Genomic DNA, 27,509 nt, shown 5'->3' on the forward strand with positions numbered 1-27,509 from the left:
AAAACAAGCTATCTAGGCGGTTTGACAATGGAAGGTAAAGGAAATTTAAAGCAAGCTAGACGATTTCCTATGTGAAGGCTTGGATGACCCTTTAGAGGTCTCAACTAGCTCTTCACTTAGTCTACACAATTTACACTAAGTTATTACACACAAATAGAGGTTTGGGTGGTCTCTTGTCCACTCCCAATACACCCCTAAAGAATATCAAAATACAAGTAATTGCTATAGAAAAAAAAATTCAGCACTCAATTATTCTATTACAACAAATTTAACAAAGCAATTAAGGTCTTCAAATTTGTCTTCAATGCTTGTTTGTTTTCTCAAGTGTTTCACTCAAATTTTGGTGAGGCTTTGGTTGCTTCAAATACAATGGTGCTCCTAGGATGATTAACCTCCAAGAATAAAAAATATTCCTTCAAGCAACGCACCAATTTCCTCTTCCAATCCTTATTGTAGGCAACACTTAAACACACAAAAAAGAAGACAAAAAAGAAACCAAAAGATGAAATGAAAGCTAAACCAAAAGGAAATTTAACATGACATTAATTCAATAAGATTTAAGAAAAAAATAAAGCAACAGGACAACACCACTAGCCAAGCTGGAACACAAAGGAAGTCCTAGAATGACACTAGATTAGATTGACAAATTAAAAACAAGACTCAAAGCAAAATTCTAGTTATGTCAATTTAGCAACACATCTATAAGATAAAAAACTCCAAGGAGTCAAATAGACTTGTAATATAACTCAAAATAATGAACAATTTTCAAGCAAATGAAGCATATACATTTTCTGTTGTTGTTTTGGACATGTATTTTGATGTTAATCTTTATCCCCTTTTCTTGCTTATTTATTTTTCATTTTTGTTCATTCTTTTTCCATTGTTTTCTTCCAGATGTCTATTTTATCCAGTTAAAATTTCAGCTTAAAACTCAAAGTATTCAAGCCATGGTGGAGTTAAGAAGACAGTGTTCCAAAACTAACAACAACCAGAATTTCAACCTAGAAATCAAGAGTAGTGTTTATGTTGCTTAAGGCTTGGATAATTATAATTTGTGTTTGCTTATGCTCAATTGTCTTGAATAACACAATTCAAGAGAGCTTAAGACTTATTTTGATTCACAAATCCAGCCATAATTCAACACCACAACTCAATTTCTTCATAGGCATCATATAGGAAACTTAGAAGACAAAAAAAAAAGTTCAACAACAATACTACTTCTAGGAATTGATTTAGAACATGTTATGAACAAAATAACATGCATGAATTAGACTCAAAATTCAAATGATAGGCTAAGAATTGTAAGAATACATGAACAAATGTATCTATAATTAAATCAAAAAAATCAAAATTGAAAACAAACTTAGAACATAATGTGACAATTATTATGACTAAACATGACTTTGAGACAACATGAATGAAGTGATTTACACTTAGATTTTTGTGTTTTCTTTTCTAATCAATATTTTTCAAGAAAACTGAGATCTAAAGGTCCATCAGAAGAAGATTATGACTAAAACATGATAGAACATAAAATAAACACAAAAATATAATTCAAGAGTAGATCTATAAAATTTGAACCATAGAAATGCAAGAACAAGTGTAGATCTAAGATTTAATCAGTTTATTTTTTTGAATCTATTCTAAACAACACCAAACCACAAGACAATGGAGGATATAAATGTAGAAGAAGATGAAGAACAAGGAATTACAGTGAATTGACTGAACAAAAAGATAGAGGAAGCAAAAGAACATCACCTAGATGAAGATGCTCTAATATCACATGATGTAGCTCCATGTAGAGCTTGTAGGCCTTGGTTCTTCTCCATCAATGGAGTCATTTGCTTCTTGAAGATCAATGACAGGGGAATGGAGGAGGAAAGGTGATTGGAGATGCCACTTAAGGGAGAAGATGAGTCAAGAACAAACTCACCACCATAGGAGGCCATAGATAAGAGCTTGAAGGTAGTAGAAGATAAGTGGAGGGAGAGGGAGAGATGGGGCCATGAATATTATGCCTCAAATGAGGTATGAACTTTGAAGTGTAATTTCTTAAATGATCAAAGTTGTAAAAATGCACATACAAGACCTCTATTTATAGCCTAAGTGTCTTACAAAATTAGAGTGAAATTTGAATTCTATTCAAATATCACTTGAATTTGAATTCTATTCAAATTTCACTTGAATTTGAATTTGAATTTGTGGAGACAAATTTGGAGCCAAAATTTCACTAATTATGATTAGTGAATTTCAGCTATGGTTCAGCCCACTAATCCAAGATCAAGTCCAAGATTCTCCACTAAGTGTGCTTAGGTGTCATGAAGCATGTAAAACATGAAGGACATGCACAAAGTGTGACTATATGATGTGGCAATGAGGTATAGCAAGTAAATGCTCACCTCCCCCTTAGGCAGGTCCAAAATTTAATTGGATTGGGCTTCTCCCATTTCAATTAAATTTCTCTTCCAACACACAAATCAAATAGTGCACTTAATGCATGTGAAATTACAAAACTACCCCCAATACAAAAACTAATTTGGGTGCCCTAAAATACAAGGGTTGAAAAATCCTTCATTACTAGGGTACTCTCCCTACACTATGGAGCCCTAAATACAAGGCCCAAAAAATAATGAACGCTAATCTAATATGTAGAAAGATAAGTGGACTCATACTTAGTCCATGAGCCCAAAATCTACCCTAAGACTCACGAAAGCCCTAGGGTCTTCTCCTGCATCTCTGGCCCTATCTTCTTGGAGTCTCTTAGTGATGACTCTAGTGATGGGTCCCCTCCTTTGGAGGATTGCATCAATCCAGTATAATGTATGCAATAACTAGGCAATCCTTAGTTCCAAGCAATGATGTTCACTAGTGAGACACTGAAATACAATGCTTCCTAGCATTCTTGAGCCTAGAAAGCATGGATATATCAATCCCAAATGCACTTCTCGGCCATCAACCTAAAACCAGAAACATTAGGAATGTATATATAAGTATTCTAAGACTTAGACTAGTAATATAAATGCTTCAATAATTAAAAGTACATAGCCTCTTTTCATAATGACTCAATCATGGAGACAAATTTTCCTTCAATAATGGACTGGGAAAAAAAATTCTTTATAAATTTTTTCTATTAAGTCCATTTCTGGATTCACCAATACAAAGAAGCCTAAAATAAAAGGAAGCCAGTAAAACATCCATTTAATGCAATATGGTCTTAGTGTTTTAAATATTCTCCACAGTAAAAATAAAACAAAAACTAATCCAATCAAAACTTCTTTTGATCATATTAGTTGGATCGGAGTAGAATTTAAAATGAAATTGATAGGACGGTAAAATAAGAAAATAAATGTGATTAGAACAATTACTTTTCATCTCAAAATTGATCCAATCAAATCCTCATACACACCTAATTTAACTAGGCAGGAGAAGGTGTACACAATAAGACAATCATATCAACTTCTCTAATAAGTAAAAACTCACTTCTTTTGATTCATTAGCTAAAGAATTTCTTATCATGTTATCCAAAGCTTCATCATCCTAATTTGGGTTGTTTTGTTTCATGAAGCATCTTAGAATTGCTTCCAATACTTCAAATATCCTAGCCCAGTTATTTAACTCATTTGCATGCTCCTTCTTAAGAGCATAAATTTTTTCTTTTCCTTTTAACTGTGATGGTGTGATAGTTCGTCCAAAGCAACACACTCTACCAGATCTTTCTTTTCCAAGAAAAAATTTAAATGTTTGTTTAGCAGAAGTAGTTGAATCTTGAAGCTTTTCCTAATTAATAAAAAAGGATCAATGTCCAATATAATCAACACTAAACATATACTTTATGAGTAACTATGAACTTACAATAGCAACTTAGATTTCTTCATCCACTTTTTTTCCTTTTGGTCGGGCTTTGCAAGTCTCAATAAACATTTCCGCTTGAGTTCCTTCCTCTCCTTCATTCTTCTTTTGATGCTACATTGATTCAACAACGAGTTTTGTCAATTCTCAATTTTTATACAGGATCAGAATCTTCATCATCTCTATTTTCTATTCTAGAAAAATGACTCAAAAGTTTCATGCAATTAATCATGACCTAAAATAAAACTTAAAAAATTAAAATTAGTAAATCATACAATTATCTTACTTGAGACAAAAGCATACAATTATATGTATGTAGGAGATCATACAATTAGTAAACCATACAATTAAAATTTGTGTGCTTTTTTTTCTTTCAAATTTTATATTTTTTAATCAAAAGCATTTTTTGAGACAAAAGCACTAGAATAAGGTCCATGTATGGATTGTGATTATTCAATGTTTTGTTATATTTTTTTAATATTGCAGGACCTAAAATATGGTCCTTTTATGCTAATTTACAATTTTAGCTAACTTTATTTCTTATGATTGTGTTAGTTTTTTTTTACTGAGTATATTATATAATATTACATATATAATTAATTATCTTTGGTTTGATCATGAGTGGACCAATGAATCATGAAATAGTATCTTAACCAATTCAAATATTCAATAACCAGTTCAGTTTTTTAAACATTGATTTTTTTTGCCATGTAAACACTATTTGATTATCCGATTCAAAAATAAAAATTGTAAAATAATGTACCATTAAGTACCATTCGCAAGATTAGTTTTAACTTTCAAGAAAAGTATTTTTAAATTGAAAATATTGAGAAATTGATAACAAAACATTTGAAAGATATTAGTGACAAGTCTTAATTACCTTAGAACTATTAATCTTCCTGAAGAGAACAACTTTATAATGAAAAAAATGTGATACAAAAGGTTTATTTTTCAATATTTTCAAAGGTAACTAGCTCCTGGAATAAATTGATTTAGGTATGGGAAGTTTAACATTTTCATGCATATAACAAAAATATATAAGAAGCGGGATCAATTTGTATCAAACCTTTAGAAGGAGAAAAATCAAGAAGTTTCTTCCCGTTTCACGTGATACATAAAAATGATGAAGTCACATAATGCATTATTAGATTCATAGTAATGGCAAAAACCAAAATCAATAACAGAATTTTTAAGAGGCATCTAATCAAAATTATCATATGTCCTCTCTAGGTTCATCTTCCTAGCAAAATACTACTCCGGCAAGGTCCAATAATGTCATTTAACAAATGTCAAAATCTATTCACCATGACCTCAGTAATACTTATTTTGGATTTAGCCTAGGTCATAAATTTTCAACAAGTCTCGTATAACATAGCACTGACAAAACAAGTTTAACATAAGCAAATGTTTCTGCATAAAAAGAGAGGGTGTGAAAGTAAGAAGGATTACATTTGTTGAGATAAAAAGGACATTTTCCCTGCTTTGCTGCTTCTCTCTCTTTCTTTTTGTGCTTAGCCAATATTTATGCATCAATATGCTTTGTTGAATCAGACTTCAGTTGTTTATCTTGAAAACATGCACATGTAAATATGATCAAAGAAATTAATAAATATCATACTTTTGGAAGCAGAAGACAAACTTGTAAAAGTCAAGTACTTACGATCCATGATATAGTTGCTCAATTTCATTTATGTGCTTCGAGTCTTTATATTTTTTCAATTCCTTCTTAAGAGCCTGTTATACCAAGATGATGAAAGAGAGGAATTCATAGAATAATCCATAGAGAAAATTCTACACTTTATAATTGGGAAGACTACTTGTCTTTCACTAGGAAGATCATTTTCATATAAGAAATTATATCTCTTCCTAAACATGCAACTCCAAGCATACATATTACTATAAGTTTTCAAATTTAGTTGGAAACACTATTTTAAAATAAAATAGGAACATAAAAACCATTGGCATTAATTTGTTCAAAATTGTAATTGTTTCCTAGAATGGAAAAATTACAATTAAGTCTTGACATCAGGATCCATAGTGTAATGGATATATGATCCAATTGTTCAAAATTGATGCAGACGTTGCCTTAGAAGGGTATGAAAGTGTCAATGTCTTGTGTGTTTCAGAGGCACTAGTCAAATCAGATTGGGTTCTTGACTCAGGTTGTTCATTTCACATGTGTCCTACAATGGAATAGTTCAGTTCTTATGAGAAGATTGATGGAGGGCAGGTTTTACTTGGCAACAATAAAGCTTGCAAAGTAGTGTGAATTAGTATTGTTACTCTGAAACTTGTTGATGGAATAACTAGGACACTACAATGGGTTAGGCATGTGCCAGAATTGATGAGGAGCCTAATCTCTCTAGGGATGCTTGACAAGCAAGGTTTTGTGTGCAGGGTTAAGGGTGGAGTTCTCAAGATCACCAAAGGTTCTATGGTGTTCATGAGAGGCAAGCTAGAAAATGACCTGTATCTTTTGGCAGGAAATATTCAAAAGGGGTTTGTGGCAACTGTGACTAAGGAAACTGATTCACATGCAAGTCTTTGGCACAAGAGGCTTGGACACATGATTGAGGGAGGGTTGAAGGAGCTCAGTGATGTAGTTCCATGTGGAGCTTGTAGGCCTTAGATCTTATTCATCAATGGATTTCTTTGTTTCTTAAGGTCTGATTGCTGCGGAATGAAGAAGGAGAAAGATGAATGGAAACTCCACTTCAAGTAGAAGATGAGTCTAGAAGAAGCTCACCACCATAGGAAGTCATGGATAAGAGCTTAAAGGTAGAAGAAGATGAATGAAGGGAGAGGAAGAGAAGAGCACGAAATTTAGTGCCTCTAAAGAAGTCTGAAATTTGAAGTTTAATTCTCAAATGATCAAAGTTGAAAAAATGCACATACCTGACCTCTATTTATAGCCTAAGTGTCACACAAAATTGGAGGGAAATTTGAATTTCAATTCAAATTTCACTTGAATTTAAAATTGAATTTGTGGAGCCAAATTTTCACTAATTATGAGTAGTGAATTTCAGTTATGGTTCAGTCCACTAATCCAAGATCAATTCCAAGATTCTCCACTAAGTGTGCTTAGGTGTCATGAGACATGTAAAGCATGAAGGACATGCACAAAGTGTGACTATATGATATGACAATGGGGTGTAGTAAGAAAATGCTCACCTCCCCCGTTGAAATTTAATTGGATTGGGCTTCTACCAATTCAATTAAATTTATTTCCCAACACACATCAAATATTCACTTAGTGCATGTAAAATTACAAAATTACCCCTAATACAAAAACTAGTCTAGGTGCCCTAAAATACAATGGTTGAATATCGTATATTTCTAGGATACCCTACCTACATTATGGAGCCCTAAATACAAAGACAAAAAAATAATAAAATCCTAATCTAATATGTACAAAGATAATTGGACCCAACCTTGGCCCATGGGCTCAAAAATCTACCTTGAGGTTCATGAGAACCCTCGGGTCTTCTTCAACTGCTCTAGCCCATTCCTCTTGGAGCCTTTTGCTCATGGATTTGGTAACTGGTCCCTTCCTAGGAAGGATTGCATCACTTAGCAAGCATAAGTTACTAGGAAAAGATAGTGTTGACTCACTACAGTTTTGTGAACATTGTATTCTTGGAAAGGCAAAGAGGTTGGAGTTTGCCACTATTGTGCATCACTCCAAGGGTACACTTGAATGCATTTATAGTGATGTATGGGGGCCAACAAGAGTACCATCACACAATGGAGCAAGGTTCTTCCTTTCTATAATTGATGGTTTCTCTAAGAAGGTATGGATCTATAGACTCAAGCAGAACAGTGAAGCCTTTGAGAAGTTCAAGGAATGGAAGGTATTGATCAAAACTTAAACCAACAGAGAAGTCAAGAAACTTAGAAATGACAATGGTTTAGAGTTTTGTTTAGAAGAAGTCAATCAATTTTGCATAAAACAAGGGATTGAGAGGCACAAGATAGTAAGGGGCACTCCCCAACAAAATGGACTGGTTGAGAGGATGAACTAAGCCATTATGGAGAAGGTCAGATGCATTATATTTGATGCAAATTGTTCTGCACATTTCTGGGCTAAAGTTGTGATGACCATAGCTTAATAAACAGAAGTCCATCCACTGCTATTGAGATGAAAACTCTAGAAGAAAAATGGAGTGGTTACCCTATAAATCTTGGACATTTGAGGACCTTTGGTTGTGTGGCACATGCTCACATAAGGCAGGGAAACCTAGAATTTAGGCTATGAAGTGTATGTTCCTAGGATATCCTCAAGGGGTTAAGGGTTATAGGTTATGGTGTATGGAGAAGGGCCAGCCTCAAGTTCTAATCAGTAAAGATGTTGTGTTTAGGGAATCTGGGATGTCTTACATAATGAAGGCCTCAACAGATTAACAATCAGGATCAAGCAATGATGATAGTGTTTTGATGAAGGTGGAGTTAGTACAAGAAAAACCAAGACCAGAGATCAAAGTTGAGAATCAGGAGAATGAGCTTGCACCGACTCAACCTGATCTGCAAAACTATAAATTGGCCAGAGATAGGGAAAGAAGAGTCATTAACCCACCACTAAGGTTTGGCTTTGATGACATGGTAGCCTTTGCACTAAAAGTAGCAGAAGAAATTGAGACTAACGACCCTAGGAATTATGTTGAAGCCATCAATTGTAATCTATCTCAAAATTGGATTGTTGTTATGTATGAAGAAATCAATTCACTTCAAAAGAAATATACTTGGGTTTTGGTGGAGAAACTAAAAAGGACTAGACTGGTCAGCTGCAAATGGATCTTCAAATTGATGGAAGAAATTCTAGGGATTGAAAAATCAAGGTTCAAGGCAAGACTAGTTTCAAGAGGGTTCACTCAGAGGGAAAGAGTTGACTATAGTGAGGTATTTTCTCTAGTTGTAAAACATTCTTCAATTAAAATGATACTTTCATTAGTAGCTCAAAACAACCTAGAATTGGAACAATTAGATGTGAGAACAACCTTTCTACATAGAGAACTAGATGAGAAGATTCATATAACTTAACCAGAGGGATTCATTAAAAAAGGTAATGAGAACAAGGTGTGTTTGTTAAAAAGGTCACTCTATGGCCTCAAACAATCTCCCAGACAGTGGTACAAAAGGTTTGACACCTTCATTGTGGAGAATGGATTCAAGAGGTGTAAGTATGATAGTTGTGTTTACTTGAAGGATACTAACGCTGAATCCATAATCTACTAATTGCTATATGTAGATGACATGTTGATAGCTTACAAAAGCAAAGTGGATATTGTAAAGGTGAAAGAAATGCTTAAGGGTGAGTTTGAAATGAAAGATATAGGGCCTACTAGTAAAATTCTAGGAATGAATATCCTGAGGGACTGAACCAAGGATATCTTGACTATTACTCAGAAGAGCTATATAGCCAAAGTGTTGAAAAAGTTCAGTATGGAGAAGTCCAAGCTAGTGGCAACTCTTATGGCCCAACATTTCAAACTTTCACACCAAAATTCACCAAAGTCAGAAGAAGAAGCAAACTATATGAAGAATGTATCCTATGCAAATGTAATAGGGAGCTTGATGTATGTAATGAGATGTACAAGGCCTGATCTAGCCTACTCAGTAAGTCTAGTCAGTACATACATGGGGAAACCAGGAAAACTACATTGGGAGGATTTGAAATGGATCCTAAGGTACTTGAAGGGAACCATTGAAGCTAGATTGTTGTATGAGAAACATGAAGAAAGTGCAAGGAATGTGACAGTTTGACTCAGATTATGTTGGATGCATTGATACTAGGAGGTCATTAACAAGATATGTGTTTTAGTTTTGTGGAAACAATGTTAGCTAAAAGTGCAACCTACAAGTGGTGGTCTCACTATCCACGACGAAAGCAGAGTTCATTCTTGTGACTAAGGCAGTAAAAAAGGCAATATGGATGAAAGGAATGACAATGAGTTTACAGGCTTAGAAAGGAGTTGCTAAGGTCTACTGTGACAACCAAAGTGGTATACATTAGGCTAAAAATCAAGCAATCCATAGGAGGACTAAGCACATAGATGTCAAGCTTCACTTTGTGAGAGAAATCATTGAAAGAGGAGAGGTGAACCTAAAGAAGATCAACACTAATCATAACCCAACAGATGCTTTGACTAAGGCTCTACCTGGACCTAAGTTTCTTCATTGTATATGGATTATGCAAATAGTGTATATAGTTAAAGGTTTAAACCAAGGTGGAGATTGTTAGAATTGGTTTTACCTTAAACAACTATTCTTGTTTTCTCTCTTGTATTTTTGGGAAGGGAAAGATTGTTAGAAGTTAGGCAATTTTGTTACTTCTCATAACAGATTTTCCTATGTGATTAGTGGAAGTATAGTAGCCTTTATAAGACTTTGTAACTAACACCATGGACATGTAACAATACAGAAAAAATTCTCTCCCAATAATTCTCTAATCTTATCCAAATACTCTTAATTAGCCTAGGTATTCCTTTCTTTCAATACAATTGTGTAGTATCTATTTAATTTATAACACTTAAAGCTCAATTGTGACAACTCCGTGTTTTCAACTGAAGCGTTTGCAACTTGCAGGGCATTGATTAGAGACAAGTCAAGTAATTACAAAAGCATTCTCAAGGAGGATTGGTTTGTGTTCCATCATAGCTGCGGAATATTGGGCAACATATGTGGACTTTGTATGGTGGAAGAATTAAAGATTGACAGAATAATGGCAGAATCTGACTGCCTTAATTTTAGCTATTAATCTCATCAATAGAGGTTGTGTGGAGGATGACCAATATCGGGATCTTTTATAGGAAAACCAAAGATTACGGGAAACTTTTAATATTTGTAGTTTCACTCATGCTTTGCGTGAAGCCAACGAGTTGGTAGTTAAGTTCGAAAATTTTGGAGTTTCTCTTAATTTTGATTGTCTTTATTTTAGTAATGTTCCAGACTTTGGTCTTTTTGCGTTTATGGAATATCATAATTGTATGTGGCCTAGTAGTGGCTCTTAATTGATTTTGGGTCTGGAGGTTGTGCCCTAACCCATTCAACAATGTATATATATATATATATATATATATATATATATATATATATATATATATATATATATATATATATATATATATATATATGTGCTAGTTTACCTCACGCAAATTCGGATCAATAATACAATTTTGTCCCTTATTTTAATTTTTAGTTTTAGTTTGACCTTTAAGTTTAATTTTTTTAATCCTTAAAGTATATGTTACACAAAGTTGTTTGTTTTGTCGGTTTATGATATTGATTTAGACAATTTAGTGATAGATAACAAAAGATGTCATTTTAGTTAAAATTAATATTATTTGTACAAAAAAAATTAACGAAATGATCATTTTGATCAAACAAAAGCATTTTAACTCTTTAAGAAATCACTAAAGTAGAAATTTTTAAAATTAAGATCCTAAACTAAAACTATAAATTAAAATGAGAAGCCAAAATTTTATTTTAACCATAATAAAATATAGACATTTAATGTCAAAAAAATAATCTCATGTAAAAGGATGCATACCAGGCTTCCGTTCTAAAAGGGTTGTGTTAGGAACCTAGCCTAAGTAAATTAGTTACTATAAGGGTATTGAAGGAATTACAATTGGATATGGAATAGTTTGTTATAGCGATTCTGTTATAACAATAGTAGTGTTGTCTGCCAACAAATTAGAAATTTTGTCATAGCTAGTGTTGTTTGTAGTGGCATAGGTTCGTTAATTGTTGCTGCTTGATTCTTATATTTAGGACTTAGGAATATTATATATAGGTATGAAAAGAATTATTGGTTTTCTGTCCCTTCTCCCATCTAATTTTAGATACCCTTGGTGCTCGAAACAAAGGATTATTGTTTCAGTTCATAACATTTGGTTGTTTCATTGAGAGCATCAATGGCTGCCTTCGCTTCTTCCACGTCCATTACAGACCACATAGACGCTGCCATTGTGAAACTCACCTTCGATCAATTCCACTTCATCGCTACTCAAAACTCCATGTCCACCAAATTGGACAAAATTCTTCAGAGGTTGACCCTTCTTGAAATCCACTATCAGTTTTCCAATGTGCTCTTGCCTTCTTCGATCCCTTCATTTGAGAAACCCGTCGCCGGTGTGGTTCCTCAGTCGAATACTGAAGACAGAGCCGCGAAGTTTGAATCGAGCTTCATGGAAGAGTCGCTGAACTCGGTTTCTAGTCAAGGAAGGGTTGCCAGAAAATCAAACCATGGAAGTGGAAGTTCATGGTGAAGATGGTTCCAAATTCACACTGGGAAGTGATCAGAAACCAGTGTTCAGACGAGGCTACGGATTCGGCAACCACGACTGCACAGTGTTTCATCGCCACATGCCCTTCAAACTCGACCATTCAGACTTAGAGGATACAAATGTTGTTTCATTCGAAGTCATGAAGGAGAACCCTTTTTGGGTGTACGACAGAGAAGCACTTCGGCTCTTCAGAAAGTTAGGCAAAGGTCACTTGTAATTCGGACACATTTTATTGGGTAATGTTGATATCCTGATGGCCGCACACTTAGGTATTGTTTTTATGCCACAAAGTCTGGGGCATTTCCTTGGAATTGACATATTTGACCCTGGAGGCTAGCTAAAGGGCTTGGAAAGAAGAAAGGAAATAATTGATCACCAATCTGCCCAGAGAAGAGTTGTTTTCCTTCTTATCAATTTCAGTATTAGCACTACAGGTTATTTCAGGGATAGGATTTTGTTCCTGACTGTGTTGCAATCACCGAATGTGGAGCAACTAAGGACGAATATTTGGGGGTATATCATAGGCAACGAGAGGTTGGATGCGAATTACGTGGTTCCCCAATGGATGCCACAGTTTGAGTGCAGAAGTGAAGCTCAAACTCTGATTGTTTTGGATGATGTGTGGACACTCTTTGTGGTCAATCAGCTTGTGTGTAGAATACCAGGTTGCAAGTTTCTCGTGGTGTCGAGGCCTAAATTCCAAATGGTGTTGAGTTATGAAGTGGAATTGTTGATTGAAGATGATGCCATGTATTTCTTTTGTCACCATGCTTTTGGACAAAAATCAATTCCTTTAGCTATTAATGAGAATTTGGTCAAGCAGGTTGTGATTGAGTGTGGAAGGTTTCCTTTGGCTCTTAAGGTGATTAGAGCTTCTTTGCGAGATCAAATTGAGATGTTTTGGTTGAGTGTTAGAAATAGGATATCTCATGGCTCAAGTATTGGGGAATCCCATGAAATCAATCTAATTGACAAAATGACAATTAGTATCAATTACCTTCTAGAGAAGATCAAGGAGTGCTACTTGGACCTGTGTTGATTTCCTAAGGATAAGAAAATCCCTCTAGATGTTCTCATCAATATGTGGGTGGAAATCCATGAATTGAGAGGCTTGTGTTGGAGGCATGTATGGCAGATGCTTTGAGATCTCAATTACTCAACATGATGAACTGAGAGGCTTGGCCTTTAATTTGAGAAACCATGAGAGCATTGATGAATGTCGACTATTAGTTATGCCGAAAAGAGAGAATGGAATGCCTAAAGAGTGGTTGAGATATAGGCACAAGCCATTTGAGGCTTAGATTGTTTCAATTCACACAGGTGAAATGCAGGAAGTGGACTGGTGTAATATGAAATTTCCAAAGGCTGAAGTGTTGACCATAACTACACCTTGAGGATAAGGTGTTTTTGAAGAGGGGTGGAATTGTTAGGAACCTAGCCTAAGTAAATTAATTACTGTAAGGGTATTAGAGGAATTACAATTAGATATGGAATAGTTTGTTATAGTGATTCCGTTATAACAATAGTAGTGTTGTCTGCCAACAAATTAGCAATTCTATCATAGCTAGTACGATCTGAAGTGGCATAGGTTTGTTAATTGTTGTTGCTTGATTCTTATCTTTAGGACTTATGAATATTATATATAGGTATGTAATTGCAGCTTGTGATGATATGAAAAGAATTATCAGTTTTCTGTCCTTTCTCCCTTCTAACTCTTGAGGCCCTTAGTCCTTGATACTAATGATTATTATTTCTGTTCATAACCGGAATGGAATTTTCAATAGAAGATTTAGAATTTGCACATTCGCATTCACCACTGCCAAATACAATGGTGATCTCCTTGACTTGTTCAAATAATGAACCACATCCTTATCTGCAAGTAAAATCTCTTTTACCCCATCAACATCTCCACTATAGACAACCTCATGCAAAGGATTCTTGTACTTATTTGTTTCTCTTGTTATCTCTCTATTTCTGATCCCATCATGTTTTGTCTTCTTTTTGGCATAATGGGAGAGAATGAACTTGACTATAGTAGAGTTCTTGGACCTCAAAGCAACATGAAGTGGAGTATCTCCTTTTACGTTTCTCCTAATAAGAAGCTAAGGAAACCGTGTTAGGAATTTTATAATTCCTAATTAATTAATATGAGCTACATATTATATTATAACATTTATATTAGTTATTTACATCTAAATGGGTTCAATATAAAGTGATCTATTTAAGTGAGCTCGTTAGACTGCCAACAGATAATTGATATGGGTTTAATGAGCGGAAACCAGTTTGGCCCATTAGGGGATAATGAGAACCCTAATAGGTTTAAAACATAAGGCATGGTTATGGTCCCCAATATACCAAATCAACAAACAGTTTCTCCTCTCCCCATCTGAAGAGAAAACGAAGGTCCCATAAGAAAGAAGGTGATTTGGTTGAGGAAGGTCATTAAACCAATTGTTCGTGACCACTGTCAGATTCCGTTGCATGTTAATCAAGCTCTATGGATCCAGGTATTCCTTAAAACCTCTTGATAATCTGACGTAATGTGTTTTGGTGCTCATTTGGTATTTGGTATTGTATATGGTTTATTGAAAATTCCTAACAAGTGGTATCAGAGCCACCATTACTGTTAGATTATTGGGATTTAAAGCTCTATTTGATATGTATTATATCTGGATCATTTTAGTTATATGAACCCTAATTTTATTTTGGGGAGAAACTATTTTGATCAATAAAATTGTAAAACCCCTAAGTTCATGTGTTATGGCCATAAAGTTTTTCTCCTTTTTAGAATTAATAAAAGGCCTCTACATTTGATTTATGGGATTGTACAATTTTTTGTTTTGTTTGTGTTGCATCTGTTGGCATATTATTCTATTTGGGATAAAGGTTTTCCGTATCTGGTGTTGGCATTTAGTACGTGACACAATTTCATAAATATATATTTTTTTGGGCCAACAATTTTTTTTATGAAATGGTGATCAGCTGATAATTTATGTTATTCATGTGGTTGGTATAAATTTGTGATAGTATCGTGATATGTTTGTTTCGGGTGCGTAATTAGTTTACCATGATGTAGTTTTTCAAACATTCACTGCTATCACAATTGGGTGAAAATTTAACCATTACAGATCCTTTCCATTTGATTGTGTGTTCAGTAATTTTAATTAAATTGATTGAACCATTATGTTGCCAAAGTAATCTCTATTGTGTTAATTGATTTAATTAAATTGCATGGATGTTAGTATGGAATTATTTATGCGAATTGTGTTCGGCCCAAAGGAAGACGCAATTTGGTCAAATAATAACATACCTGCGATGATAAATATGTGACAATTATTAAGTTTTTTTCATGAAAATAATAGTCGGTCCAAAGAAAGACTATTATTTGTCAGAACTAATTATCAATATTTGATCATTGCGTTGAGAGTACCAATTACAAATTAATTTCTCTGTCCAAAGACTAGAATTAATGTTGTGCTAGGTATCTTGTGATGGATCTGTTATGGGAAATATTTGCATGTCTTGTTATATATATTCTATATGACTTGCTTGATTATCTGTGAACATTTTTTTTTGTGTTCTCTGTTTAGTTAATATTACCAGTGCTGCAAATGTTACTGCCCAAGTGAATTCTATCCCAATGCTAAATGGGACAAATTTTAAGGTCTGGAAGGAAGCCGTAGAAATTATTGTTGGCTGTATGGATTTGGACTTGGCATTGAGGACGGAACGATCCATTTCCACTCCGGAAACCTCTAATGAGGTAAAAATTGAGAAGTGGGATCGGTCCAACCGAATGTGCCTTATGATCATGAAGCGCTCTATTCCAGAGGCGTTTCAGGGCTCTATTTCTGAGGGTCAAAGTGCAAAGAAATTCCTTGAGGAAATTGAGCAATACTTTGCCAGAAATGAAAAGGCGGAGACGAGTAACCTTTTGGCCAAACTCATCTCCATGAAGTATAAAGGCAAAGGAAACATAAGGGAGTACATTATGGAGATGTCCAATCTCGCATCGAAACTCAAGTCACTTAAGTTAGAGCTTGGTGAAGACCTGCTCGTGCACTTGGTTTTGATCTCGCTTCCTGCACACTTTGGGCAATTCAAAGTGAGCTATAACACTTAGAAGGACAAATGGTTCCTCAATGAGCTTATATCTCACTGTGTGCAAGAGGAGGAGAGGCTGCAGAGAGATAGGACTGAAAGTGCTCACTTGACTTCGACCTCTCAGAATAAGAAAAGGAAAAAGGCTAAGGGTGCTACGGAAGGGACTTCTCAGCAAAAGAAGCAAAATAAGGATGAGAAATTTACCTGTTACTTCTGCAAGAAGTCGGGACACATGAGGAAAGAGTGTCCCAAGTATGCCGCATGGCATGTGATGAAAGGTAAATTTCTTACTCTAGTTTGTTCAGAAGTTAATTTGGCTTTTGTACCTAAAGATACTTGGTGGGTAGATTCTGGTGCTACTACTCACATAAGTATGACTATGCAGGGTTGCCTGTGGAGTCGACTACCAAGTGATGATGAAAGATTCATCTTTGTGGGTAATGGCAAGAAGGTTGCAGTGGAACCTATTGGAACTTTTAGATTACATTTAAAAATTGGATTTTATTTGGATTTGTTTGAGACTTTTGTGGTACCGTCTTTTAGACGGAATTTGATTTCTATTTCTAGTTTGGACAAATTTGGATTTTCTTGTTCATTTGGAAATAATAAAGTTAGTCTCTACCAAAATTCAAATATGGTTAGTTCTGGTTCTTTAATTGATAATCTTTACATGCTTGATGTTGTTAGTTCCTATAATGAAATGCTGCAAATAAGTTCACATGGTACAAAATGAAAAAATTGAATGAGAATTCAACCACCTTATGGCATAAGCGTTTGGGCTATATCTCCAAACAAAGAATTTAGAGACTTGTGTTGGATGAAATTATTGACCCTTTGTATTTATCAGACTTTGAGGTCTGTATTGAATGCATAAAGGGCAAACGAACAAACATAAGGAAATTAGGTGCCGAAAGAGCTAAAGACGTCTTGGAACTAGTGCATACAAACATTTGTAGTCCTTTTCCTACAACTTCTTGGAAAGGCCAAGCATTAAACATTTGCACATTTGGGGTTGTCCAGTTGAGGCACGGCCTTATAGGTCATATGAAAGAAAGCTAGACTCAAGAATAATTAGCTGCTATTTTGTTGGCTATGCTGAACGCTCTTGAGGCTATAAATTTTACAATCTCACCTTAAGATCTTTTTTCGAGACGGGAAATGCAAGATTTCTTGAGGAAGTTGAGTTTGGGAAGGAAGAGAACATAAAGAATGTTGTCTTTGAGGAAGAACCTGTTATTTACAGTGATCAAGTCCTCATACCTATTACTGTTCAAGACACAACTCCAGTAATAGAAGACAATGCTCAAACTATTGACATTGTTCCGGAACAAGACAACAATGAGGTTCCCCCTCAAATACCTTTAAAGCAACCTCAACAACCTCAAGAAGTGTCATTAAGGAGATCCATTAGAGAGAGGAGAAATGCAATCTCAAATGATTATATATTATTTCTCCAAGAACATAAGGATGGTGTTGGTTTAACAGAGGATGATCCAATCAACTTCTGTCAAGCTATGCATAGTTCTAACTCTCAAAAATGGATTGACGCCATGAAAGATAAGATGAAGTCTATGAATGAAAATGAAGTTTGGGATCTAGTCGAATTGCCTGAAGGTGTGAAACCTATTGGTTGTAAATGGATATTTAAAACCAAGAAGGATTCAAAGGGTAATATCGAGAGATATAAGGCTTGCCTACTTGCTAAAGGCTTTACTAAGAAGGAATGCATTTACTATAAAGAAAACTTTTCTCTAGTATCTTTAAAGGATTCTTTTGGTTAAATTGTGTAATTTTAAGAAAATTTGTGTAATTTTAAGACCTCCCATTTATTGTATTAAATTATCTTGTATTTTTGGTTAAATTGATTGAAACAACATGTTGCCAAAGTAACCTCTCTTGCGTAAATTTATTTGATTGAACTTACACAGATGTTGCATGAAATTATTCATGTGAATTATGCTCGGCCCAAAGGAAGACACAATTTGACAGAATAATTGCATGCTTGCAATGGTAAACATGTGGTGATTATAAATAGTGTGATTTTCCATGTGAATAATGAAATGTTCAAAGACAATCATATTTGACCGGAATAATCATCATATAAGTTGTCCATGTGAGCAATGGAATGTCCAAAGACAACCTTTGTTTGACGGGACTTATCACCAATGTTTGATCAATGCATTGAGAGTACCACTTGCGGTTATTCTTTTTCAATCCAAAGATTGAGGATTAATGGTGCGCTAGGTATCTTTTTTGGGTCTTGAAATTTACCATAAAGATTATTTATGCATTGGATGTTTGTTGTTCTCTTCTTTAATTGTTGTTGTTGTTGTTACTACTATGGTTTAAATTACTCATATTATGTGAATCCCAAATCTGCATGTGTAAAATTTAGAGTTTGAAATTATTTTGTGGGAATCCTAAGGTGATATATGAGTAATCTTGGCATGTAACACTAGAAGTAGTAAAGCGCATTATGCGTTAATTGAAGAGAACAAGAAACTACGCATTTTCATATCGAAAGTCTAGAAGTTTAGAGATCATTGGATATTCTGACTTCGATTATTTCAAAATGTTTTAATAGCAATCACTTCACATAAGGATTCACATTTGACCATGTTGATGGAGTTAATATTTTGCTATGAGACATTATACTAGAATTTATGATTGCTAAATTATTGTAACTGGCTTGCTTGTTGTCGCCAACATTAAGTAGCCATCAGATGTTTATTGAAACAATATCTTAGCAGTCTTATTAAGGATTCAACCAAATAAAAGTTTGTTGACATAAAGTATTTGGTTGTTAAATAAAGAATCCAAAAATATAGATTTGTATAGAACATATAGGAACTCATTCCATGTTAGTTGATCCACTTACTAAAGGTATGACACTAAAGTTTTTTTTTCACGAGCACACTGCTCATATGGGTATAATTCCTGACAATACATTAGTTTAGTGGGAGTCTTACTTATGTTCTATATCTTATGATTTACAAACATATTTGTTATTTGGATTTTCTGCAGAAATAAAGTTGAAGTTTATCATTTCATTATAAGTTTGTTTGTGTGCAATATTTGTATTGCATTTTGGATTGATCTCTATAAAGAATAAAGTCAAGCTAAATTATGATGAAAACTGTAGTGATTTCCTGTTGCTATATGAGATGGACCTGATTGTATAAAAGAAGTCTAAAAGTAAATAACGTATGGTTGCGCGCCTAAAGAATTTTGTGATATAAATGTCTAAAGTTAATATGAAGCCCAAGTGGGAGATTGTTAAGAATTTTATAATTCCTAATTAATTAATATGGGCTACATATTATATTATAACATTTATATTAGTTATTTAAATTTAAATGGGTTCAATATAAGGTGATCTATTTAAGTGAGCCCATTAGACTGCCAACAGATAATTGATATGGGCTTAATGAGCGGAAATCAGTTTGACCCATTAGGGGATAATGAGAATCCTAATAGGTTTAAAACATAAGGCATGATTATGGTCCCCAATATACCAAATCAACAAACGGTTTCTCCTCTCCCCATCTGAAGAGAAAACGAAGGTCCCATAAGGAAAAAGGTGATTTGGTTGAGGAAGGTCATTAAACCAATTGTTCGTGACCACTGTCAGATTCCGCTGCGTGTTAATCAAGCTTTATGGATCCAGATATTCCTTAAAACCTCTTGATAATCTGACGTAATGTGTTTTGGTGCTCATTTGGTATTTGGTATTGTATATGGTTTATTGACCCAACAAACTGATCACAAATCAACTCTGCAATCTTTTCTCTCCCCTTATGATCTGCTGCCACATGAAGCAATGAATCACCTGCGCAGGTAACTTGATAAAAAATAGCATGGAAGGGTGTTCACCTTCCGTCACACACTCGCTGCATCGCGTCGACCAAGTTATCCATATCTCCTTTTTCAACAGCTTGATACAACTCAGAAATCATAACTTTTCTCTTCCTAACAAGCTCCTTATGCAGTAGTTGTGGTTGTGATGCTGCATTTTGACTTGGGAATTGTCTATTCTCCAATTCCTTCATCCTCTTGCCTGCATCTATCTTTCCAACTTGCGTCATCTGGGTCGATAGGAATTTGCACATGATTCATGATTTGGGTTGGCTAATTGATTAAGGTACGCTGATTGATTAATTAATGCCTTAATCAAATACAACAAACCCCGAAAAATTAAGGTTGTAATGTACTTGCACAGATGTAAACCTGCAATATACCTATTACCTATCTATAAATTACGTAATTAGTGATGCGTCTGTCTATAAATTATTTATTAATGAATTAAATAATTAATTTGCATCTACCATTATCAAAGGATGGTTTTGTGTGAAAATAAAGGGTTGTTAGCATTATTCTGTGCATATAATTCTTTGTTGACGTGAAGTCAGTTTTTTAACCATTTTATTCACGAATTGTTAATGCTTAGATCTTAGATTTATTTCCGTTCCCACACCACGATCTTAAAAGAACGAAGACTACGAATACGATAAAATTTAAACTCACATCACTGTTCGAATGATGACCCACAATTCGTTTGGGACAGCCAGCCAAGCCAGAGGCAGATTTTATTAAGAGGTCAAGTATTCTACGGTGACTGAAATATATATTTATTTTTTTCTCGTTGGCTTACCAGCTTTTTAGATTTCTTTAATTTTGATAGCTAGATCTCAAGATAAATTTAGCAACAGTGTTTAAGAGAGAAACTATTAAAAAAAAAAGAGTCATTTCACCTATTATAAAATTACCTGTTCATAATATATTAAACTACTTTAATTTTAAAATTTATAAAATGTATAGATTAATAAATAAGCATAAAATTTTTGCAAATTATGTCAATTTTCAAATTAACACAAACAATTGTATTCAGAGGTCTGGAATATTATGTGGGCTCTGTAGTCTGGGGGTGTATGAAATGCCCGCAACCATTGTATATTCAGAGATGGAAAGTTTGAAAAAAGCAGAATTCTAGAAGGAGTATTATTTTCAATGTGGTCGTGGTCTAAGGCCTTAGGCCAACATCAAGGATTTTAATTGGGCATTTTAATATTTTTTTATTTTTATGTTGTTTTATTTAATATATTTTTTTCTTTTTTATATTTTATTTAATATTTTTATATTTTTCTCTGATGTTATGAATTTTTTTCCAAATTATAATACATTCGAATGAATTCGATTTTAAAATTGTACATATAACTACTATAAATATTTATAAAAAATACATAAAATAAAATAAAATAAATCATATAGAAAATATTAAATAAAAAATATATAAAAATATTAAGTAAAAAACTTACAAAAATATAAAAAATATTAAATAAAATATTAAAAAATTATTAAATAAAACAATATAAAAAATATAAAATAAAACTAAAAATAAAAACATTAACTTAAATAAAATATTTACGACTTTACCGTCGTAAATAATTTACCACTTCAAATCTTATAAAACTTAAAAAGTCATAAATTTCTTTAAATTTTAGTAAAAAAAAGTCATAAAATTAAACTTTAAATTTAAAATTTGTAAGATATTTTAAGATTTATTTGTTTTTAGATAATTATTTAAAAATTTATCCTCATTTAATAATTTTTAAAATTAAAAAATGACTCCTTAACAGCTGATTCGCCCTTGTGGGAAAAACGCAATACAATAAACACAACAAAGCTGAAATTTTAATTTTTATTCTCCTTACCATTGTGTGCATGTAAAAGCAATACAATAAACACTAGCATGTGGTTTAATCTCCTTATTACACATGCTCCTCTAGTTAATTGTCCTTCCTCATTTTGTCCTCTTTCTGAGAAACTGAATCTCTAGGCTTATCATCATAGTTTATTAATGTAATTAAAATCCGAAGAACGAGTTTAGCAACTTGAGGAGGGCTATATCCAATTGGAAAAAAACCAAAAACCAAACACAACAAGATGATGGAACTGTACAGGACTCCAATAACAGTTATAATAAGGGCAAGTGTAAAGTTATTGGCCACAACTAGACGTACAGCCGCCATAAATGCCACCGGCACTGTCAAAAAAGCAAGAACCAAACCACCCATTGCAATCGTAGTTGCTTGTGTTGCCAATTTATGATCAAAAACAAAAGCCAACAACATAAGTCCACATGCAATGACAGAGCTATACATAGCTATTATGTTGAAGATGGTGAATACCCAGAATAACGGTTTATGAGCGAAAATTGCTGTCCCTCTATTTTTTGGGTTTGGATCATCAGGACCGTATACACCTCCTGGCATAGTGAAAGCAGCTGCAAATGTCACAGTTACCATCAATGTGGCCACAACTAAAAATGTGGTCAGGAGATCTTTTAAGCTCAATTCTGTTCTGGGTGATTGTTTATGTTGAGAACGCAACATATCTTTTACTTTCAAGGGGACACCAGCTTCTTTTAACACTCGATTGGCTAGAAACTACATCACAATTTGAAGTTATGCGTCATTAACACCAGCTTCTTTCATGTTGTGATTAGTGATATCTAATGATAGAATTAAATGAAATAGTATGCAGTAGAATATAGTGAAACCAAAGAGTATTTCAAACGGTACTACTATAATACTCTATTTCGTATCAAATATAATTGATATTCATATCTCAAATGATAAAATTTAATATTATTTCATGTCTTTTTATATGATTCTATGTCATCTTTTTTCATCTATTGAAACCTATTACTATATTGCATGAAATCAATATAAAGTCTTAACCACTTCTTCCCTTGATATTAATTATTAATTCAACATACCTTTCGAATCGCCAGTTGATTGTTGTTAACGATATCTCGAGCTGTTAACCCGTTGTTATTCAAGAGATTCATATTAGTCCTCCTATCTTGTGTAATAAAGTACAAAACTTTAGGAAATAAATTTTTTGAAGCCAAATGCAACGGTGTGTTCCCATCACAGTCTTTCTGGTTTATAGTAGATTGATCAATCTTCCAATTTTTCATTAGGCATCGCACCACATCACTTCTTCCATTCTTTGCAGCAACGTGAAGAATGTTTTGACCCTTTTGATTCAGGAGAACAAAAGGATTAATATTCCAGTCACGTTGAAGGAAATTTTGGACAACCTCAACATGACCTCTTTTGCCAGCAAGGTGAATAGGAAGATGACCTTTCTTGTTCGCTTCCAAGACAATTTCATGAGTTTTTTGATGAATTTTCTAAGAGTATATGAAATCCTTGACCATAACCAATGTAAGCTGCATAATGCAGGGGAGTACCTCCATCTTCATCCCTTAAATAAACTAGCTCAGGTCTTTCCACTAGTATATGTTTTATTAGATCTACAGTTGAACAAAACAAAGTAAAATAATTTGATTAGGAGTTTGCTATGGGCAGATTAGAGAATATTAAATATATTCTATTAAATATTTTAATTATTTAAAAATTAAATAATTTTTTTACATTTATGATGAAGAATATATTTTCTAATAAAATTTAAGTTATAGCTTGTTAATATATTTAGATGTCTAATTCTTCTTATTTACGGTTGCATTTACCAAAGTTTATATCTGAATTCAGTTGGACCTATGACTTTTTTATATATATTTTTAACTTATTTAAACAAGTTTTATGGTGAATTCTATTGTAATAAGTTATTTCTAACTTATTTTGTAATTTTCATGGTCGATCATATTATAAGTATAAGTAGGCTGGATATAGATGGTAGGAGTGTTTACATGTACCTGTATATCTGAATTAATTAAAATTAATTTAAACAATTTTAATTTAGTTAGGTATTTTTTTTGTATTGGGGTAAAATTTAACACAACTCATTTAAATTTGTTGAGTTTTGAATTGAATTACAAATTTTAATACCATGAGGTGTTAACATGACTTGTTGACCCGTTAATTTGTATTAAATTATTATTATGAAATTTATAAATAAATATGAAAATATAAATTTAAAGTAGAAATAGAAAAAAATGAAACAACCTCCCTATTATGTAAAATTCATATCGAAAAAGAAAATAAACGTTATAATTTGGAATAATTTTTTATTTTTATTATTTATTTAATATATAATATTTTAAAATTTTAAAAAATCAATTATTATTATTAGACTTAGTAATTAACAGTGAGACCGTTTCTTCTTTTCTCATCAATTCTTGTGATTTTACTCAATTATCTCACAAAATTAGGATTTTAACTCTTAGTTAATTATAAAACATTTTTTTGTTTTTCATTTTTTTCAAACTATTATAGATATAGTTGAAGTTTTAGTAGCATTATTCATTTGACTATTTAATAACATTGGAATTTTTAAACTATACTATAATAGTTTTAATTTTTGGATTTTTAGGCTTTGTGAATATGATGTTTGAACTTGTTTATTATATTTTAATTTTTAAATTATGTTTAATATAGTATGTTTGTCTATGTGATGATGATGATAATAATATAATTCCTTTGATGATCTTTTCTTTCACTATTTGATTACACTTAATAATTATAAATAATGTATTCGATATTTTGTTTAATAAAATTTTTAGCTTATAAAAAATCTTAGATTTTAAAAATAACAAGAAAAAATTAAATATTTTGACCTGATAATCCAATCTAACTTAAACCTTTTACAAATGAATTAATTTGAATTAAATTTTAATTTTTTCTTCAAAAACTAACTCAATCCAATCCTTTAAATTTAATTGGATTACATGATAAATTTTATCAAATCCAACCAAAATCAAAATCAATTCACATACCCTCTTAATAGATGAGTCAAGCTGACCCATTTAAGTCTAGTTAATTAATTACAAATTCCCATGAGATGCGACAAACACCCTCTATAAAACAAATGGGCTCCTGAAATTATTCCCTCATGTTTAGCCCCTTCGAAGTTGGCATGCAAGTGACAAGTATAGTTAACAAAAAAAATTAAATAAACAAACATATGGGCAAAAAATAAAATAAAATAACTAAAATATTAGTAAAGTTAACTAAAAATAACAAATTATATGTAAAGTATAATTTGCGGGTGTTGACTGTAACCTGCGATTGCGAACTTCAACGTGTTTAGTTCATAATGTACAAAAAAAAACACGTAAAAACAAACGTTTAAACGAATTAACCTGTATTTTTTGTGGTCTTCGCACAAATTGTAAGCAATACGATTAACTTGCAGGTTTAAACTTATAAACTCAGCTCCATAACTTAATGAAATTCTTATAATTTAAATTTGACCTAACACAGTTTTACAAAACCGTTTATTTGTAAGATTTCTCTGATACACCTCCTCACATTTAAGATTGGATATCTCACATGAAGTTTTTAGGACTAAAACTACTGCAAGCGGTCTGATAATGGATGACCTGATAAGTCCAACATGAATAATTGTTAAGATAGATTCTGAATCTCTAATACTATCTTATAGTTTAGGTTTGCATATAACTTAACAAAACCAATTTATAAGGTATAGATTACTCTACTGACCAGCTATATATTTTAATTATTGGGCCATATTACTGGTCCATATGTAGTGTTTAATTAAAGTACCATAAATATATAGTCATTGATTTGAAAAGAAAAATAAAAACTGAATACCAGGCTTCCGTTCCAGTATGGCTGCATGAAGTGGAGAGTTTCCAAGGCACCGTGGAAGATCTGAAGGTAATGGAACATCCAATAGAAGATTAAGAATTTCCAAGTTCCCATTCGCAACTGCCAAATATAACGGTGATTGGTTTGACTTGTTCAAAGAATGAACCACATCCTTATCGGCAAGTAAAATCTGATTAACCACATCAACATGCTCACTGTAGACAGCCTCGTGCAAAGGAGTGTTCCCATATTGATTCTTTTCTTTTGCTAGCTTTTTATCTTTGTTGAGAATGAACTTGACTATATTGGAGTTCATACACCTCACAGCAACATGAAGTGCAGTATCACCTCTAGCGTTTCTTCTAATAAGAAGCTCTTGAAAGTGATCAGCAATCAGCTCTACAATATCTTGTTTCCCCTTATCTGCTGCCACATGAAGCAACGAATCACCAGTCCAGGTGACTTGATCAAAAACAGCAGACAAAGGTAGGTTCCTTTCTCTACAAACTTGCTCCAACACGTTAACAAAGTTATCCATATCTCCTTTTTCAACAGCTTCATTAAACTCAGAATTCATAACTTTTTTCTCCCCAACAAGTTCCTTGTGCAGCAGTGGTCTCGGTTGTGAAGCTGCTGCACCTTGTTGACTTGAGAATTGTGTGTTCTTCAGTTTCTTCATCCTCTCGCTGCATCTCTGTTTTGCATCATCCAAATTGATAGAATTTTGCGAATGATTCATGATTTAGGTTAATGGATTAACGCCTTAATCAAATGAACTAAAGGATGGAAGATTTAGGTTGTAATGTAAACCCGCAATACCTATATATAAAAATTAAGTGGTTAGTAACAGTGATACATTGGTCTATAATAATAATTTTATTGATGAATTAAATAATTAATTCGCATGAACTATTATCAAAGGATGGTTGTAAATATAAGCATTGTTTTCATTTAATTAAAGGAGTTTTACTATTGGTTATGTAGTTGTGTACGTTAAATGAATAAATATTGGAAGGAATTTTGTCATCAATGCATAGGTCCGACCCAAAAGTAAATAACTAAAATTTAAGTTATAGACTCATTAACAAAATATTATTTGCTATTAGATTTTTAAAAGAAAAAAAAATATTACATATGATACTAAAAAGGCACAACATGTGACTTTCTTATTTTTTAAAGTAAGAAAAAAAAATCTTTCTTAAAATTTACTTTAATTAGGTCTCACTATATTGCCTTTAGAACGATTTTAAGAATATAGTTTAATTTAAATAAGATTATCTTTCATAAAAATACTCTTGGTTTCTCTCTTGTGTGTGTGTGTGTGTGTGTTTTTTAATTAGAAGCATATATATAAAATTATTTGTTGACGTGAACTTAATTTTTTTAAAATTATTTTCTTGTTGTGAATTGTAATGCACTTATGCTTTGATCCTTAATTTAGGTTTAATTATTATTTTTCTCCTTATAGTTACAATAATTTTTTTGCTAATCCTTATATTTTAATACTATTGTACTTGTAGCGTCGTTATATCCAAGTTCTTTAAAATTACTACAAAATTAAAATTAACGTTGTAAAACCGCTAAAGACTTTGGCGGCTTTTAACCGTGCCATAAATTTTAAAACAAAGTTTCTTTTTCATGATTTTTTTTCCTTCTAACAACTTTCAAATTCTTTGTCGCACATTCTGATAGT

The 27,509-nt window shown here is 32.9% G+C and overlaps 1 protein-coding gene across 1 annotated transcript; it reads right to left on the bottom strand.

Annotated features, from left to right (window-relative positions):
- Positions 1-21,907: 21,907 nt before the first annotated feature.
- Positions 21,908-26,613, bottom strand: LOC114379253 (serine/threonine-protein phosphatase 6 regulatory ankyrin repeat subunit B-like). Its single transcript, XM_028337881.1, has 3 exons — positions 25,820-26,613; positions 23,017-23,559; positions 21,908-22,684 (listed from the first exon to the last, which is right to left on the bottom strand). Exons 1-2 carry the CDS (start codon positions 26,553-26,555, stop codon positions 23,414-23,416), a joined length of 882 nt encoding a protein of 293 aa, XP_028193682.1. The 5' UTR covers positions 26,556-26,613; the 3' UTR covers positions 21,908-22,684; positions 23,017-23,413.
- Between the last annotated feature and the right edge of the window lie 896 nt (positions 26,614-27,509).

Source organism: Glycine soja, chromosome 12, assembly GCF_004193775.1.
Source record: "Glycine soja cultivar W05 chromosome 12, ASM419377v2, whole genome shotgun sequence".
Taxonomy (NCBI): domain Eukaryota; kingdom Viridiplantae; phylum Streptophyta; class Magnoliopsida; order Fabales; family Fabaceae; genus Glycine; species Glycine soja.